General features: G+C 44.1%; 1 protein-coding gene across 1 annotated transcript; it reads right to left on the bottom strand.

Moving 5' to 3' along the window:
- Nucleotides 1-1739: 1739 nt before the first annotated feature.
- sncaip (synuclein, alpha interacting protein) lies at nucleotides 1740-16855 on the bottom strand. Its single transcript, XM_033973212.2, has 15 exons — nucleotides 16727-16855; nucleotides 13489-13573; nucleotides 12019-12088; nucleotides 11218-11618; nucleotides 10018-10149; nucleotides 8430-8616; nucleotides 7966-8183; nucleotides 7676-7855; nucleotides 6879-6992; nucleotides 6644-6769; nucleotides 6409-6578; nucleotides 4446-4535; nucleotides 3686-3990; nucleotides 1828-2866; nucleotides 1740-1790 (listed from the first exon to the last, which is right to left on the bottom strand). Exons 2-14 carry the CDS (start codon nucleotides 13543-13545, stop codon nucleotides 2253-2255), a joined length of 2664 nt encoding a protein of 887 aa, XP_033829103.1. The 5' UTR covers nucleotides 13546-13573; nucleotides 16727-16855; the 3' UTR covers nucleotides 1740-1790; nucleotides 1828-2252.
- Nucleotides 16856-19257: the final 2402 nt, after the last annotated feature.

Genomic DNA, 19257 nt, shown 5'->3' on the forward strand with positions numbered 1-19257 from the left:
ACAACCGGTTTATGGAGAAAATATGGATCCTCATCAATAACGCGCATGAACCGACACGTCTGCACCTCGTGCAGTAATGAAGAGAGCGCCTTAAAGCAACCCGCCCCAAGGGTCAAAGGTCAATCAGACCAATGTTTTTCAAATTGTCATCAACAAACAACCCACTGTTCCTCCTCTGCCACTGTCCTCCTCTGCTCCTCTGACCCTGTCCTCCTCTGACCCTCTGCTCCTCCGTGCACGTGGGCTCTCATCGTGCACGTGAAAGAGGGTCAGAGTCTGCTCCTCTGACCCTCTCTTCTCCTCTTCTGTATATCTTCACTGTACAATAGTTCACGTCCCTCCCTCATATGAACATTAAAATTTCTCTTAAATTTTTAAAGCGTTTCTTCAAAGATGTGTCTTATTTCTGCCCGTTTACACTTTAAAGATGAAATAAACACGTTTGAGTCCAGCTTATGGATAAAAACATCTTTAATCTTTGTCACAGAGTCTCAAAGATGCGCGACCCTTCGTCAGTTTTACGCTACAACAAAACTGCATCCATAAAAAACGGTACAAAACCTTAAATACTGCGGCTGCTATTTACACAGTGGTTTAAAAGAGGCGTGCACGTGGGCCGGGAGCGTGCACGTAAAAGAGCGTGCACGAGAGTAACCACAAACCCATAATAACATACGTGTGCGTGAACATAAATACCATGATTCAACATTGGGTTAGAGTCCAGCAAGAGTTTGTGTCAGATGCCCTCCCACCCCCCTGTAAGTGTGTGTGTCAGATGCCCTCCCACCCCCCTGTAAGTGTGTGTGTCAGATGCCCTCCCGTCCCCCTGTAAGTGTGTGTGTCAGATGCCCTCCCCTCCCCCTGTAACTGTGTGTGTCAGATGCCCTCCCCTCCCCCTGTAACTGTGTCAGATGCCCTCCTGTCCCCCTGTAAGTGTGTGTGTGTGTGTGTCAGATGCCCTCCCATCCCCCTGTAACTGTGTGTGTCAGATGCCCTCCCCTCCTCTCTACTCTTGAATGTAAAAAGATTGTTGAGTGTTGAGTCTTTTTCAGAATCAGAACTTTTCCATTCAAACTAAAATCTCAGCTATAATATTTTTCCTCAGACACATTTACACAGTTTGAGAAGTTCAGTTTGTGCTTTGTGACAGTTTTAGGCACTTCAGAACATGGCCCGCCAAAATAAAAGCACAATATAACATAACACTGCTCGCCAAAATAAAAGCTGAAACATAAAAGGCTCCTTTGGTGAAACCTCACACAGACTGATTAAATCAACTGGAAGATTAGGAAAAGAGAAGGTTGTTTCGCTGTTTAAAGCTTCAGTTTTGTTTATTTTAGGTTTTTAAAAATACTTTTGGACATTTTTGTATTCTTATTTCACATTTTGTAACTTAAATATCTGAATGGAAATTGTCTTCTTTGGGGCACCTCCACAGACATTTGGATTAGCTTGCCCTCTGCTGGTCACTAAAGGAACTACATCAAGGGACAAGCTTCACAGTTTCAAATTAAAATCATTTTCAGATACACTAATTTCAGTTTGTTTTTGAGTTGAAAATTTGGAAAGATTCTATTTTACATACAATAAATCATGAAAACTTGATATTTAGACATTTTGAAATCTGATATTTAGATATTTTAATGCATTGAAAATAATGAAACATGAAGCATGTTTCATTATTTTCAATTCACATTGTTATTGTGCTGTTAATCTACACTGAGTCCTGTCTAAGGGTCAGAGATTTGTGTGTTTTATAGCGGAGGTCCACAGCCAGTCGTGTTGTCAGTCTGTGGTTTGGAGCAGATGGAGACAGAGCAAGAAAACTCACTATTGTTTACGTTAAATATTACTGATATAACGTCTTTGCTGTTTATGATGAATATTGGAGGCAATTTTTATTTGTTATTTAAGCTGTCAAATGTGAAATACCAACACTTAAAGGAGCTGTATGTCTTAGCTTTGGAACTGGCAACCCAAATGAGAGAGTCATGTGAGGCTCTGAATGGATAATCGTCTTGAACCAAAACGTCAAATCATAACATAAATAAAAACAATGTCATGACCAATGTTTTTGTCATTAAAAATAAATCAGCGTTATGATTATTATGAGAAATACTATTTGACGTGAATGTTACGTAAGGATCTGGGTTCACAGAGGTCACGTTTATGGAGTTTCAAATCTAAATCTTACATACAGTTGCTTTAAGTTGTGCGAAAGTATTTCTAAAAACCTTCAGAATTTCGGAACTTTAGACATTGCTACTCCGACTCTTTCCTTTAGCGCCCCCTCCTGGACTTGCTCCTTTCCGGCCCGCTGCGCTCTGATTGGCTGCTGTTCCGCTGTTACCATTATTGTTGCTGTGGTTGGCGTTCCCGCTCAGCGTTCCCATGATCGACCTGAATGTCCCAAATGACCTCTTCTGCTGCACTCTGCTTGGCTCCGCCTCCTGCTGGCTCGGAGCGGTACTGTTGTTTTTGTGGATCATCTGCTCGTCAAACGTCACTCTGAGTTTGAGGTTGGGAGCGGTTTTTCGGCGGGACGAGGGGGATTTCAAGGCGCTTTTGGGGCTGGTGGCGACCTTGTTTGGGTCTTCGTTGGTGGGGTCAGGGGGTCGAGGTTCGGGAGGGTGGTCTTGGAGGGTGTAACTGCAGTAGTTGTCCACAGATTTGGACTCTCGGATGGAGAAGGCTTTGCGCTGGTCAGAAGAGGAGGAGAGGGAGGAGGAAATGGAGCTGGAGTGAGGGAGGTGTTTCTTCATCATGAGGTGTAGATGATCCGGGACAGACTGGTCGTCGGGGGAGAGGGGGAGGTGGGAGGGGCGGAGTCCAGGGCCAGGCTTCACCTCCTCAGACTGGTGGCCATCTAAGACGAGAGGCATACGGCATTAGAATGTATGCAACAATCTGCCAAACCTGTAACTTAGACTCTACAAACATGTTCTGAAATGTCACTGTGCATCAGATGCCCTCCCTGTGTCTCCATGGGGTCTTATTCTGTGTAAAAGCTGCTATCCCTGTAGTTTAGATCTGTACAAACACAGGATGGGAACATGGGATTCTTGTTCAGCCTTCGCTTAAATGTTCATGTTCCTGTTTAAACCACATTTAAACCAGGACTAATCCTGAACTGCATAAGATCTAAACCAGGTCTAAACCAGGTCTAAACCAGGTCTAAACTAGGACTAAACCAGGACTAAACCAGGACTAAACCAGGACCAAACCAGGTCTAAACCAGGACCAAACCACATCTAAACCAGGTCTAAACCAGGACCAAACCACATCTAAACCAGGTCTAAACCAGGACCAAACCACATCTAAACCACATCTAAACCAGGTCTAAAGCAGGTCTAAACCAGGACTAAACCAAGACTAAGCCAGGTCTAAACTTGATCTAAATCCAGTTTAAAGCAGGCCTAAAGCAGGACTAAATCAGCACTAAACCGGGTCTAAACCTGGACTAAACTAGGTCTAAACCAGGACTGAATCAGGACTAAACCAAGACTGAACAAGGTCTGAACCAGATCTTAACCAGGTCTAAACCAAGACTAAACCAGGTCTAAACAAGGACTAAATCAAGACTAAACCAGGACTAAACCAGAAGTAAACCAGGTCTAAACCAGGTCTAAACCAGGACTAAACCAGGTCTAAACTATAACTAAACCAAGACTAAACCGGGACTCACAGATGCCGTTGTTCTGGTCTGTCACTGCCTCGGTGTCAGACTCGCTCATGGTTCGGTGGCTGAGGTTTTTGAATCGTTGCAATTTGAGTTCTCGTCTGCGCGGGGCTCCGGGGGCTCCAGGTGCCCCGGGGGGTAACGGGGCGTCGCGGCTCACTGTACCCGCCGTGGGGAGCCTGTCCCTGGGGCACGGTGCTTCAGAGGAGTCCCTGCTCTGGAGCTGTCTCACTGTCCACGCTCCATCACCAGGATTCACCTCCGCCGTCAGCAGCAGCTCCGGCCACGCGTCCCCTGAGGCATGATGGGAACTGGAGACAGAGAGAGAGCGTGAGGGCATCAGGGCTAATGTGAGGACTACAGCAGAACTGAACCAGGACTGAACCAAAAAGGCTTTATTAGCTGTGAACAAGGACTGAACCAGGACTAAACCAAGACTGAAATAGGACTCAGTCAGGTCTGAACCAGGTCTGAACCAGGTCTGAACCAGGTCTGAACCAGGTCTGAACCAGGTCTGAACCAGGTCTGAACCAGGTCTGAACCAGGTCTGAACCAGGTCTGAACCAGGTCTAAACCAGGGTCACACATTCTTGTGGAAAGTTTTCAATTGACGCAGGGGCTGAGTCTGGACCCACATTGCACTGAACAAATGTATTTATAGAAGAATATTAGTAGTATAAGTAGCATGCGTAGTGTTTGTAGTATGTGAGTTTAAGTACTACAGTATGGCAGCACAACACTACTACAGTATATGTGTGAGACTGACCCTGGAGACCTGCAGGGGGAGCTCTCCGTCTTGTTTGGGTCCATGAGCCTCTGGAGCTGCTTCTGTAGAGACATCCTCTCAGACGCCTGTCTGTGAAAACAACAACACAACAGTTTATGTGCATGGTATGAACAGATACAACATCCAAATATACATATACACACACACACACAAACACACGCACACGCAAGATACAACGTCCAAATGTTCATATATACACACACAAACGTGCACAAACGCGCACACACACACTTACACACACACAAGATACAATGTCCAAATATACATTTTTGAGTTCTATGGGGTATAAAGAGGGGGTATTTTACTTCTGTGGGGTATTAACTGTAACACATAACATATTTAGATTACCGTGTTTTGTTTTACTGTTTTGAAAATGCTATATTCGCCCAAAACAAAGTATTAATATGTTTTAAAAGTTTCATTTTTGTTTCTGATGCTCTGAATCTCTCCTCCCTTTCGCTCATCCCCCCTTCAGAACAAAAATGCTTATTCCTCAGAGGCACTGTTTTTCCTCCAAACAGACCCTTTGAGACAGGATATTTTTCACACTCAGGTTAAGGTTAGGATGAGGGTTAGAATCAGGTTAGGATCAGGATTAGGTTTAGGAGCATGTGGGTGTGTGTTTTTGGTTAGGTTTACTAACCAGGTCTTAGCTAAATTGAGCTGTAATTTTAGATGAAAGAAAATGATGAATAATTATTATTTAACTGTATTTAACAGATCACACAGACACTGTCAGTGTCTCTGAGCCTTAAATCCCCTTAGCATTCTGGGTCATTTTGGTGAAATTGCCTGTGTTCTGACCTCTCCAAATTAAAATAATCACCATTATTGAACCCTCAGTAGTAAATACACAAGTTTGGGGTCTCTGTAAAGGTAACACCCTATAGTTTTACCCACAGGTGTCAGAATCACTGTAAGTTTGTCTGCTGAGCATTTATACACTTTGGAACACACATAAAAAAAATAAATCTCATCCTTGCCTAAATTTTATTTGTGAAAATGAAGGTATAGAAAAATACACTGTATATCAACTGACAAGATTGTTGACCACTTACATTTCAAATTTGAGGTCAATACCTATAAAAATGAGTTTTACAATAATTTTATCATGAGTAAGTCCAGGCGCAGATTTCACTTTCCTGCAGCAGACTGGACAGACTGCAGGGCGACAGTAGCTCAGTTGGTAGAGTGTTTGTCCACTGATCCGAAGGTTGGCGGTGCGATTCTAACTCACACAGCTGAATGCTGTCGTTGTGTCCTTGGGCAAGACACTTAACCCACCTCGCCCTCAGTGTCTGTGTACACTGGTGTATGAATGTGTGTGTGAATGGGTGAGTGGTTCCTTGTTGTAAAGCGCTTTTTACCATTTACATGGAGGATCTAACTTCCTTTGTGGACAGACGTTTGACAGAACCACAGCGCTCAAAGGTAAGCGATGTCCAAATTCACATTTCCGACTTGTAAAAAACGTCTTTCCTGTCAGCACTGTGGTGATTACAGGTGTAAATGGTTTACATATTCAGAAAGATGAATGCCGTAGCTTTCATTTGATGTGTAGAGTGTTTGTGTGGGTGACGCAGAAATACACGTACATTGCTGTAAAGTTGTAACAAAAATAACGGTCCGCTGGCGGGCCGTCGGCACGTCGGCACGTCAAGTGGTTAATATCTGCTGTAATCACATCTGGTGATTATGAAATGAACTCGGTCTCCAGGGAAACACAGCAGCAGGTATTTAGCTTTGACAGGGCTGAGCCTGACCTCTGGACGACATGCTGAGAATGTAGGAAGCTCCATATCGTGATATCATATCGTAGACCATGTACTGGGTATCGAATTGCGAGGGGCCCTGTGATTCCAACCCTAGTCTCAGTGTTAAACCTGTCAGGACCCTAGTCTTGGTCAGGAGTACCTCTCTGGAGGGAGAGGGGGGTACTCACTCGCTGAGCTGCTTGGTGAGCTTGACCACCTGTGAGGCCAAGCTCATGCAGGTTTCCACGACAACCAGGTACCGTGCACAGGAGGTGTGTCCGTGTCTCTCTGCGCACTGGGATGCTCGCTCACCCTGCTGGTTCAACACCGTCACGTTTGAGCCGTACTCCACCAGAGTCTGAGCAGAGACACATGATTAATCACATGACGAGAGTCACCTTCCCATCCTGTAGTGTCACACACCTGTATACAGGTGAGGTGTCCGTGCTGGGCGGCCGTGTGCACTGCGGTGTTGCCGTGGAGATCGGCCTCGTCCAGTGAAATGGCCTGTTCTTGCATAAATTGCAGCAGCCACAACAAAACCTTCTCCTAAAACACAACAGCAACATATGTTTTATTATACACACACACACACACACCCACACAGTGTCTTGTGTGTATCTGTGTATATTACTGTCTGTATAAACGTGTCCCTCACCTGTCCGTACTGAGCGGCGTAGTGGATGAGGCTGGGGAACTCTCTGGTGCAGCTCAGCTCAGCGATGGCCTCAGTCTCACTCACCATCCAACGCACACACTCCAGATGCCCGTTCTGAAACAGTGACCTGGTTTAGATCTGGTTTAGACCTGGGTTTGACTTGGGTTTGACCTGGATTATACTCGGTTTAGATCTGGGTTTGACCTGGTTTTAATCTAGTTTAGAGGCATGCAGATGTCCTTATAGTCATGGTTTAGTCTGGTTTAGTCCAGGTTTAGTCCTGAGTTAGTTCTGGTTCCCCTCTAGTCTATATTTGTTTAGTCCCTATTTTGTGCCCTTCATTTGGATCATTTAAAAAAGATGTGGAGTCAAACAGTCTCTGAGGTGGAAGTTTGTGTAAAAAGTTTGAGAATTTTGGCCCGAGATGGGAAACCATTTAATTTTATCTGCTGGCACACACGTCCTGTTTGGCAGCCAATCAGCTCTGGGCTTCCCTCTGACAGGGCAGACTAAACTTCCTGTAATTTATTCACACAGACAGGAGCCGACAGGAGCAGAGACTGACAAGCAAACAGGAGCAGAGGCAGAGGAACAGAGAGGAACAGACAGAAACAGGCAGGAGCAGAGCCAGAGAAGCAGACAGGAGCAAGCAGGAGCAAACAGGAATAGAGCCAGAGGGCGAGAGCCAGAGAAGCTGAGAGGAGCAGGCAGGAGCAGACAGGAGCAGGTAGGAGTAGACGGGAGCAGGCAGGAGTAGACGGGAGCAGGCAGGAGTAGACGGGAGCAGGCAGAAGCACCTTAACAGCGAGCCCGGCGGGTGTGAGTTGGTCTTGGTTGCGTTCGTTTAGTCCATCCTCTCCCATCAGAGATGTCAGGTGCTGCAGACACTCGCTGTGACCCTGTGATGCAGACAGGTGCAGAAGGTTGTTGTTTTGGTCATCTCTGATCTGCTCCAGGTTATCGGCCGCCAGGTGAGGCTGAGAGAGCGAGAGTTGGGGGAGAGGAGGGGGAGGGAGACAAAGAAAGAGATTAGGGACACAGTGTGAAAATCAAAACAGGGCTAAATAAAAACTAAACCAGGACTCACCAGGAGAGAGATCTGTCCCTCTCTGACAATGTTCAGGATGTTCTGGTTCCTCTTGGTCTCCTCGTCCATCTCTGGAGCAGGCCCTCCAGGGGTCCAGGGTTTGGTTTGGTCCTGCCTGGCCATGGTGCACCCTCCCTGGGCAAACATCAGACCCGAGCCCCCTGCTTCCCCTCCAGCCCTCTGGACGTCCGGGAACACACGCGCCGACAGCAGCTTTTCTGTGGAGAGTAGGGTCAAAATATTAAAAAACTGATTGAAACTAAAACCAGCATCAAAACTAAATACTCATTTTAGTTTAGTCCTGGCTCAGTCCTGTTTCAGTCCTGGTTCAGTCCTGGTTCAGTCCTGGTTCAGTCCTGGTTCAGTCCTGGTTCAGTCCTGGTTCAGTCCTGGTTCAGTCCTGGTTCAGTCCTGGTTCAGTCCTGGTTCAGTCCTGGTTCAGTCCTGGTTCAGTCCTGGTTCACCTGAATGACATCCAGTGTCGGAGAAGGAGGAGAGGGAGGAGGAGCAGCTGAGTAGCCCAGAGCAGTGCACCTCTGTTGGGGTGAATGCTCCAGCTGAAGCTCCTGAGCGCTGGAGGTGATGGAGGTCTGGATCTATGGAGCGACACTTCCTCAGGTCTGACCACTTCACCGGAGACAACACACAGAACTGAGAGAGAGAGAGAGGAAGGTAGGGTGAGAGGGGGAGTGAAGGAGCAAGAGACAGAGAGGAGAGAGACGAAGAGTAAGGGAGAGAGGGATGGGAGAGAGAGAGGGAGAAGGAGGGAGAAATGGGAGAGAGAAAGGGAGAAACAGAAAACAGGAGGAAAAAAGGAGAGGGAGAAAATAGAGAAGAAGAGAGAGAGAAAGGAGATGGAGATAACAGAGGAACAAAAAGGAGAAGAGAGGAAGAGGGAGAGAACAGGAAAAGAAAAAGGGAAGAGGATCGGGAGAGAGAAAGAGAGAGAGAAAGAGGAAGAGAGGGAATGTCAGAGGAGAGAGAGGAGGCACATTTTACAACAGTATATAAATAATTTGACTGTTGTGTCAACTGACAGAGACGATGCTGGACTTTGGCTTTTACTAAGAATGAAACACATGAAACAGAAACTAAAGCAAAGTTAAATCTGTCAACTGGACAACTGGCCTTATATCTGCCTGAAGGGAGGAGCTAACTACATTGAAACTGGAAAAAGCTATGGTGCAGCTTCTGTATGTAGGCTAGGACTATTGAGCTAAGTGTGCACTGTGCCTGAGACATACTTGACATATTCATACACCCCTTAATGGGTGTTTTCACAACTATTAGATGATGATGAGATGTACAGCAGCCTGGAGTCCAGAGGAGCTCTCTCGAAAGCATTGGTACATCCTCTTAATGAGTGGATGTTTAGTTTCTCCAATGTAACGCTCACTGCACTCTTCACTACACTGAATGGAGTAGACCACATTGGTTTCTTAAAAGTGTTTGTAGGTTTGAAATATACTGGAATTTCATACGGTCTGAAAATTGTTTTTCAGACACACCCGCTGTGTAAGGAATAGTTACACCTTTCCATCTGGGTTCAGATTCCCTGTTGTCCTGTTTTTTAGCTCTCTTAGATCTATTGAAGGCCCCACAACATCACACCCCAAAAAGTTCCCCCAAAGCAAACAAAGGAAACAGGAGAAGGCTAGAACTAGCCAGGATACCAGTAGGTGTGAAAGCGCCCATTAAGAGGTGAATGACTATGCTATTTAGGACTCAAGCCTACATACACAAACTGTAAACAATAACTTTTTTCAGTTTCAGTGTAGTTAGCTCCTCCCTTTAGATAGATATAAGGCAGTGTCCACCAGCAATCTGACCAGAACAGAAGAAGTGGCTTAGATGAGCAGCCAAACGTCTTCACTCTTACAACTTTTTGTCCAGTTAACAGATTTTACTTTTTGCTTTTACTATGGATCAGACCTGGACAACTGAGGAATTACACAGACGTGTTTCATTCTGTTTCCTGTGGACAGGTCCAGTGAAGACACAGACATTAACCATAAACCAGGTCACACATGTGTCTCTCCTGGTTCTCCTCACCGGTGTCTGCGCACTGCTGCTGCCCAAGGACAGGGTCTCATTGTGGGGCAGAGCCGAGGCTTTTGTCCCCCTCTGGTTCCTCTCCAGAGTCCCAGCTGCACTCACACTGTTGCCTGCTGTGCTCCTCTTCTCCTGTAGCAAAAAAAAAAAAGATTTGATTCATTTATAAATCATAACTGAACAGCAGTGATAATGAACTGTTGTGGTGTTCAAAACAGATCTGTAAACTCTGAGGTGCGGTATTAAGGCCAAAAAAGTCTATCATTTGTCTTTACTTTCTAAAAGCTTTCTTAAACCAGACCTATGGAGCCACTGATATTGTTATAATTTGGGCATTTTAAATCAATTCCATTTTATTTCTATAGCACATTTAAAACACCTTGAGCTGTTGTGCTTCACATAAAAGTCCACAAAACACAAATATACCAATAACACGATACATAGGAAAAAAAATAATAAAACACCTGTATATCCTGTCTAGTGGTAAATGCCAGGGAGAAGAGCGGGTCTGGTGTTAAATGCCAGGGAGAAGAGGTGGGTCTGGTGTTAAATGCCAGGGAGAAGAGGCGGGTCTGGTGTTAAATGCCAGGGAGAAGAGGCGGGTCTGGTGTTAAATGCCAGGGAGAAGAGGCGGGTCTAGTGTTAAATGCCAGGGAGGTGAGGTGACCCCTGTGTAATCCCTGAGTGACCACTATTTGTGACCTATGAGTGACCCCTGTGTGACTTGTGTGAACCCTGCGTGACCTCTTTGTGACCCCTGTGTGACCTCTGAGTGATCCCTGAGTGACCCCTATTTGTGACCTATGAGTTTTAATTCAATTCAATTTATTTTTGTAAAGCCCAAAATCACAACAGCAGTTGCCTCTTAGGGCTAACCATGAGAATTGATTTAATCAACAGAAAGTTAGAAAATCAACAATGAAACAGAAACAGACAAACAAATTAATCAACAGAGTGACCCCTGTGTGACCCCTATTTGTGACCTCGGTGTGACCCCTGCGTGATCTCAAAACGATCCCTTTGGGACCTCTGTGTTACCTGTGTGTGACCCATTTGTGACCTCTATGTGACCCCGTTTGTGACCTCAGAGTGACCCGTTTGTGACCTCAGAGTGACCCGTTTGTGACCTCAGAGTGACCCGTTTGTGACCTCAGAGTGACCCGTTTGTGACCTCAGAGTGACTCCTGTGTGACTTCTGACCTGTGTGGCTCGGGGCAGTGTTGTGGACATGGGGCTGGACTTTATGTACGGTACGTCGAGGATCTCGTCCATGTCCAGGTCGTAGTGCTCCAGTTCCCCAAACAGGCTGTGGGGAGCTCCGGCTGGTTTGTGTTTGTGCTCGACGGGCGGGTGGGTTGCGTGAGGGGCGGTTGCGTTCGACCCAGTGGTTTGGGCGCACGGCGGTTTCTCGGGCTCATTTTTAGCGCCCTCTGTGGCCGTGGTGGCTTTGGCGTCCTCGGGCTCAGCGCCACTCGTGTCCGCGCTGGCGTCCGTCTCCGGTTGGTGCTTCAGAGGCGAGACACGTTTGACCGGCCTGAACTTACTGTGGACCTCAGACAAGGCGTGAGCCGAGACGCCGCGGCTCCAGGGGACAGATGGGGCTGAGGACAAAGCAGAGATTTAACATAAACACATTTAACATAAACAGATTATATTAAGTATAAGTCTCTACTTTTCTCCTATGGCTAGCTCCTTTGGTTAAGTTTAGTTTTTATTTGAGGAGACAAAGTAAAGGGACATTAAGCTCAAAAAACAGATTTACACAGAAATAATGTACAGGGTTGTGACATTCAACAATAACAATTCACACCGTCCACTCTCTGACACATACACACACACACGCACACACCCTCTCTCTCACACACACACACACACATACAGACACACACTCAAACAAAGCCGTAGGTATTCACAAAAGCATGAGCTATCTTCATCTTATAATATATACATTATTTTGACGTTTCTCCATTTCCTTGTTACGTAAGTCCACATGTTACATACCTGCTCTGTCCTCGGCTCCATCGCTCCTCCTCGACAGCTCCGGGATGTTCTTCAGAGATGACACGGAATACTGAAAAAAACAAACAAACAGGAAAACAAATGTTTGACAACGCTGCACAGTACTTGTGTATAGGGCTGTTCAAAGTATCCAAAATCAGGTCCTAATCGATACTAAAACTACTATGGAATCTATATATTTGAGCAGGTATCGAGACTAAAAATTCCTGATTATGTTTAGAATGATCTTGAGCTGTATCAGAACATTTATAAGACCACATAAACTAGTATAAGCCCATGGACCAATATGAAACCTGCCTGGACACTGAGGGATTACACACACATATAAGGCCACATGGGAATAGAAAAGTGTTATTATTATGATTGTGGTATTGGAATCGGTATTGAGTCTATTCCTTAGTATCGAGTTTGAAATTTTAGTATCATGACAGCACTGGTTTAGTCTTGTTTTTCTTGCAGAAATAGTGTGTTACAAAAGACCCAGGGCTGTTGGAACTGAAAGGAAAACAGTCTGATTTTAAACAAACTAACCCATATCCAGCTATTCACTGGCTTTAGCTTCCTGTTATATGGAGCCATTTTGAGGACAGTTGGCCATTCAAAAGATATAGTATTTTGTTTTGAATTGTTAATTGCTATGGCAACAGTCCTAACTTTTCATCATTCTGAAGGACAAGCCCATCCAAGTGGTTCATCTGGAGCTTAGCCAAAAAAAGTCCTCTTATACACATAAACGCACATAAAGACACATACGGTGGGGGAGGTCTGCCGTCAGAGAATCATGGGATATCTCCACATTCTGGTCTAGATCTTGAGGTCATTGTCCATTCACATGTCGGCAGATGTGGATTTACTCTTGTTAGTGCCCCGTCATTACCCGATTTGGCACTGTTTTTTAACACGGCATGCCCAGACACTTTGGCCCATGCGCTGGAGTTGCTATAGTGACCTTACTTTGGACAAACTTCATTTTTGAGATTGGCTGGTTCAAATTGACTCTTGAATATAAAGTGTTTTACTGAAAAATATTTGCTCTGTGTGTGTGAAAATTCTTGATTTACACTGTTACTAAAGGTCAGAAAACAAGCTGAATAAAGTCTGACTGAAGTAAAACTCTGAAGATTCTGTTCAAACACAATCGTTTTTGTTTGTAAGAATGAACTCTGTGAAACTGTCAAAACGGATGTGAATCCATTTAAGCTAAGCCACAGTCCAGAAGAATACAGAACTAAACACTACAGGCAGAACAGCAGGTGGAAGACCATGTGTGACGTCTTCAAGAAATATTTGACTTTGCACCACACAGACCAGTGCTGTTGTGTGATGCGTTCACTGTTGTGTGATGCGTTCACTGTTGTGTGATGCGTTCACTGTTGTGTGATGCGTTCACTGTTGTGTGATGCGTTCACTGTTGTGCGATGTGGTCACTGTTGTGGTGATGCGTTTACGGACCACAGAATCGTCGGAGAAGTCGATCTCATCCAGGTCCAGATACTCAGGAGCCTCCATGTTCACACTGCATCCTCAGCTCACAGCTCTGCACACACAATGATATATGTTAAACTATGACTGTGAGCCTAGAGACGCAAACTGGTCAACCTCTGGTCAGGGGGTGAGAGTGCTTAGGAACTATATCATATCTCACAGAACTAGGGGTGGATTAGACAGTCCACAAGAACTAAACCAAGTCTAAACTAGGACTAAACCATGTCGAAACCAGAACTAAACCAGGACTAAACCAAGTCTAAACCAGGGCTGAACCATTTCTAAACCTGGACTAAATCTGGTCTGAACCAGGACTAAACCAAGGACTGAACCAAGATTAAACCAAGGACTAAATCGGGGACTAAATCAGGACTAAACCGGTTCTAAACCAGGTCTAAACCAGAACTGAACCAGGACTAAACCAGAACTAAACCAGGACCGAACTAGGTCTGAACTAGGTCTGAACCAGGTCTCAACCAGGACTCAACCAGACTAAACCAGTTCTTAACCAGGTCTGAACCAGAACTAAACCAAGACTAAACCAGGACTAAACCAGACTAAACCAGTTCTTAACCAGGACTAAACCAGGCCTAAACCAGGTCTAAACCAGGTCTAAACCAGGTCTAAACCAGGTCTAAACCAGGTCTAAACCAGGTCTAAACAAGGTCTAAACAAGGTCTAAACCAGGTCTACAGAATCCAGGTCACAGATTCTTTGTGGTCTGAGCTCTGTGAAAAAAATCAGGTTAAATTCCTTTGATAATGTGTTGAGTTAAATCTTCTTAGTGAAAAATCTGAAAACAAAACACAGAGACACAGCTCTCCAGAACGCTAGTCAACCAGCTCTCACTCACATTTATGATAATTTAGATAGATGGAAGCGTCATCACAACAAAGCACCGCATGCTGTCGGCGCCCCCTATGAATAGCTGCACATCACACTTAGAGCAGCACATTTTCAAAATTTGTACCAAAATGATGACGCGACGCTGCCAAATCCTAAAAGTATCACCGATTAAGAAAATAAAACTGTAGAAGGAAGTGGGCGAGTCACAGTGGGCGTGTACGTCACAGTGGGCGAGTCACAATGGGCGTGTACCGGTGGAAGTGGAAAAGGGGGTAGATTGACAAAAATGTGTCTTGAAAATAAGATTAAAGCTTACTCAAACATGAATCACACACATTGAAGAACAAGTCTGATTGGATTTAAAATGACTCTACTTTTGAACCTGATGTAATGGAATACTGACCTTATCAATCACTCAATACAAAATATATTTCTTTGTTTCTAATCTGATTTCTGGCTCTTGTGAGTTAAGCCCACAGACTGTTTAAAGAAGTGAGTGTGACGTCACCCACAGCATTCGGCTCTAGTCAAATGAAGCTCATCGAGGCTAGCAGTTATAGCGGCTAATCGGGAGCCCAGTTCCATATTTGGAATTATGACAGCAAGTATCATAGCAACCAAAGAGCCAATCAGGAGCAAAGCTGTTAAAGGTAACACCCCTTCCCACCTGCACCACCGGTTTAGCAGGGAGTGGTCGCTTAGCAATGCTGTCAATCAAACCTGTTGCTAACACTAGCGGGAGCGACCTGGGGAAGGAAGACGCCTGGTTTGTCTGTTATTAATGTTCATATTTTGTTTTAAGGACAAAATCGAAAAATAAAAACCCTGGGATCATGTACGGTGGGTTAATGTGAACATTTTAAGATCAAAATGACGAGTCTGACAGCAGCAGTTACAGAGAGAGGGGACACAGTTTTTCAATGTAAAGTGAATTGGAGCCAGAGTCAATGGAGCCGGAAGTGCGGCTATGATCACTTCCTGTTTGGAACGTGGTGGTTAACAGGTTAGCTACGTCCATTTATATATACAGTCTTTTGGTCAGATTACTGTTGTTCTGCTGTTGTTCTGTTCTTGTTCTGCTGTAATTCTGCTGTTGTTCTGGCATGGGTCACGACCAACAGTAGCCCTTGTGTTTACCAGAACACTACAGTATAATTTTTCTAAAAACATTTCATTTTTATATAATTATGGATAAAAGCACAAACCATTTAATTTAGGATTAAAGGACAGTTCATAATGGAGTAAAACCAGGTCAAATGTCTCTGCTAAAAGAATCTCAATGCTGCTGGCGCCCCCTGTATAAATGTGATGTCATCGCGCTCTTAGGCGTCAGGAGAAGATGATTTCCTTATTAAATGGAACCAGACTCATTTGAGGCTCCTTGCCCTTCAGAGATATAGCTGAAGTTCAAACCTGTGTCTCAGTGTGGCTGTTTGAAGGTAAGAAATGGTCAATACAGAAATCAGATTACAGGCATCAGATCTGTTACATGTCTGTTTCATCATTTTAAAACTCAAAAACTGAGCAGGTGAGAGTGACCAGTGGCACATGATAGGGGCAGCTGTCACATGATGGTTTGAATCCAGTACTGGCCTGTGCATACTGTTGCTGTGCCTTTGGGCAAATCTCAAGGCTAGGTTGAGTTTCGACAAGATCTAAAAAAAAAAAAAAGGGCTCTGTTTATTCTAATAGTGCCATGGATTTATGTTACAACACATCTCCACAGGACTAAACCATGTCTAAACCAGGACTATACCAGGTCTAAACCAGGTGTAACATTAATGCCACGTTTTAAAGATTATTTTCTGTATTTTCTCTCTGTATTTTCCACCAGTGAAAAACAGCATCAGAAAAACAAAACACACTGTTACTAACCCTGTAATTACCCTGTTACAGCCCGGGCACACTTTTCTGCTCACAAAAGGCCATTTAAGTGCGAAACGTGTCTATTTTCCTCAGCAAAGTGGATAAATGTCACTTTTGAAGGAGCGTACAAATGGCCAGTGTCGTACCTGGTCATTACGCCCGGTAAACAACACCAAAATACAGCTTTGTGAGACACTTTTAGCCAATTTACGGCAATTACCAGCTTCAGAAACAGTCTTTGAAAATGCTACGTAATGTCTACACGCTGATGTTTAACAATAACGGCGTAAAAAGCGAAAGTAAACCAGATTAGCCAAATTAGTGACAGCCAATTAAATCCTATGTGGAGCCAGCTGGAGCTAATGCTAACGGGGAAGCTAACTGTCTCGCGTGGAAAAAAACACGTCAAAAGATAAAACTGTAGTAAAGTTAAACACTGTGGCTGTGAGAAACGACAGATATTTATGTGTTTAATGTGCGTGTGTGGATGTACCTGGGTGAAAACGGGTGAATCCGAGGAGAGAGTTGATTTTGGGGCGCAGATGGTTAGCCGCGCACCGCTAGCCGTCTCCAGAACGCACCGTTTTTCCTCAGTCTCCGCCTGCTCCTATGTTCGCTCCTGATCCGCCCCTGAAACGCTCCTATGTTCGCTCCTCGTCCGTTCCAGGTTCGCTGCTGGCACGCTCTCGGTCTTCTACTGGTCGCTTCTGGTCCACTCCTGTGTTCGCTCCTGATTCGCTGCTGTGTCCGCTTCTAGTACGCTTCTAGTACGCTTTTGGTCCGCTCCTCGTCTGCTCCTGGTTCACTCCTGGTCCGCTCATGCGTCCGCTCATGTTCGCTCGTGGTCCTCTCTTGTCTTCCCTTCTGGTCCGCTTCTGGTCCGCTCGTGGTTTAATCATGGTCCGCGCTTGTGTCCTCTCTTGTTCCGCTCCTAATTGGCTTTCTCCTAGTTTGTTCCTGGTCGGGTCCTTGTTCACTCCTGGTCCGCTTCTGGTCCGCTCCTGGTTCGCTTGTGGTCCGCTTGTGGTCCGCTTGAGATCCGCTCCTGGTCCGCTTGAGATCCGCTCCTGGTCCGCTTGTGGTCCGCTCCTGGCCCGCTTGTGATCCGCTCCTGGTTCGCTCTTGACTTAAAGCCCCTGATGTACAGCACAAAGGGAGGAGAGACAGATGTACCACTCTGACCCAGAAAAATCAACCAAAACACGTTCTTTTTTCTCCTTAAAAAAACAAACGGGCTTTTAGTTTTCACTTTCACCGGATTAACGATTCCTGGGGTCAATTTTTTTAAATGTATATGTATTATACTTTTTATATTAATCACACATTTGTCTATGTCATTTAAAAATCAGTTTATTTAAAAAAAAGAAAAAAAGAAAAAAAAAGTTTGTTTTGTTTAAAGTGGCTCGTGCAACTTTTATGACGTCATTAAATTAAACCTGTTTATTTATTTATTTATTTATTTTAAACGTTTACTCAAATGTTTATTAAGAACATGGAATGACAGGTTCATAGTTTTCTTAAAAGAAATATAAAAATAAATAAATAAATAAATAAAAAAGAAGAGAGAGAAAAAGAGATGGATAGATAGATAGATAGAGAGAGAGAGAGAGAGAGAGAGAGAGAGAGAGAGAGAGAGATGGAGTAGTTTTTAAAGATGTAAAAGTACATTGCACATTTTAATGTTCAGAGGTGAATCTGACACAGCTCCACTGAGAATGATCTGATTCACGGCTCTTCACGACTCTCCACATAAACCAATGAATATACAACGTGCACGGGACCAGCGCATCTCACGCCACAGTTCACGCACATTTCACCCGCACCACAAAACCTCGGCTCTTTTAACTCTGTTCTCAACGAGTCATTTATAAGACACCGTCAAACTGAAAACTCTTTTACTTTTTCTCCGCACATGCGCAGAACACGGGCCGTTTTAACATCGCTGGAGCAGAAATTATAACTGAGCAGCTTTAGTTTTACACCTATTAGAACTACGTGTACGTTTGAAAAAATAAATAAATAAATAAATAAAAATTTAATAATAATAATAATAATAATAATAATAATAATAATAATAATAATAATAATAATAATATAAAAGTGATATATGCGCGTGCACTAGTGATTAAAATGCTCATTAATCTAGCCTTATATTAAACCTACAGAGTGCCGTTAAACTCAGATCTAAACTTCTGACGCGTCTGTCCCGTGTCCGGCCGAGCTTCTGTCCCACACACGATCTGTGCAGTCCCGTTACTTTTCTCCGTTACCTCAGAATAAAAAGCGTGCCCCAACACCTGGAGTTGTATTTTGTTTGAGTTCTTCTTTCAAACTGAAAACACTCTGTTTCAACTTGTGATGTCATCATGTGGTAATATAGAAAGTGCTCCACTGTGTTTTTAAACTCCACACACCTTCACTAGAACCATTTGGATCATTTCAGCCCTTGAGTTGCCAATCTCTACTGAACTAAAGGTAAAAGTAGCTGTTAACTTGGAAACTACCACTTCATGACGTCACAAGGTGGAACAGAGCATTTTGAGCTTTTGAGATGTAAACAGACTAATAATAAAGTGTTACTCAAACATGTGTGAATGAAACAAAACACAACTCTAGGTCTGTTTTTGAGGAAGTGGCAGTGTTATAACATGACTTAAAGCTCAAAAGAGTGGTATTTTTTTTCGTATTTAACCAATAAATATGAAAAAAGTCAAAATTGTGTTGTACATTATAATTATAGAGCAGACACGAGCACAATAAATAAAATAAATAAATAAAAAGTCTTCCATACCAGATGTTTTGCTGTATTAAAGTCTATTATTGTGTGATTGGCTCGACAGCGACATCGTGTGGACAGATGTAGAACTGTTCTATGATAAAAGAAAATACCAACTGATCGTTTTACCATGAATCTTTATTATGAATGCAGCGAAAGCAAAAACATTACACATCACTGGGAAAAAAAGAAAGAAATCTAAATAAATCTACAAAATAACAGCACTAAAGGTCTACGGCGCTAAAGGC

Source organism: Periophthalmus magnuspinnatus, chromosome 9, assembly GCF_009829125.3.
Source record: "Periophthalmus magnuspinnatus isolate fPerMag1 chromosome 9, fPerMag1.2.pri, whole genome shotgun sequence".
NCBI classification, from domain to species: Eukaryota; Metazoa; Chordata; class Actinopteri; order Gobiiformes; family Gobiidae; genus Periophthalmus; species Periophthalmus magnuspinnatus.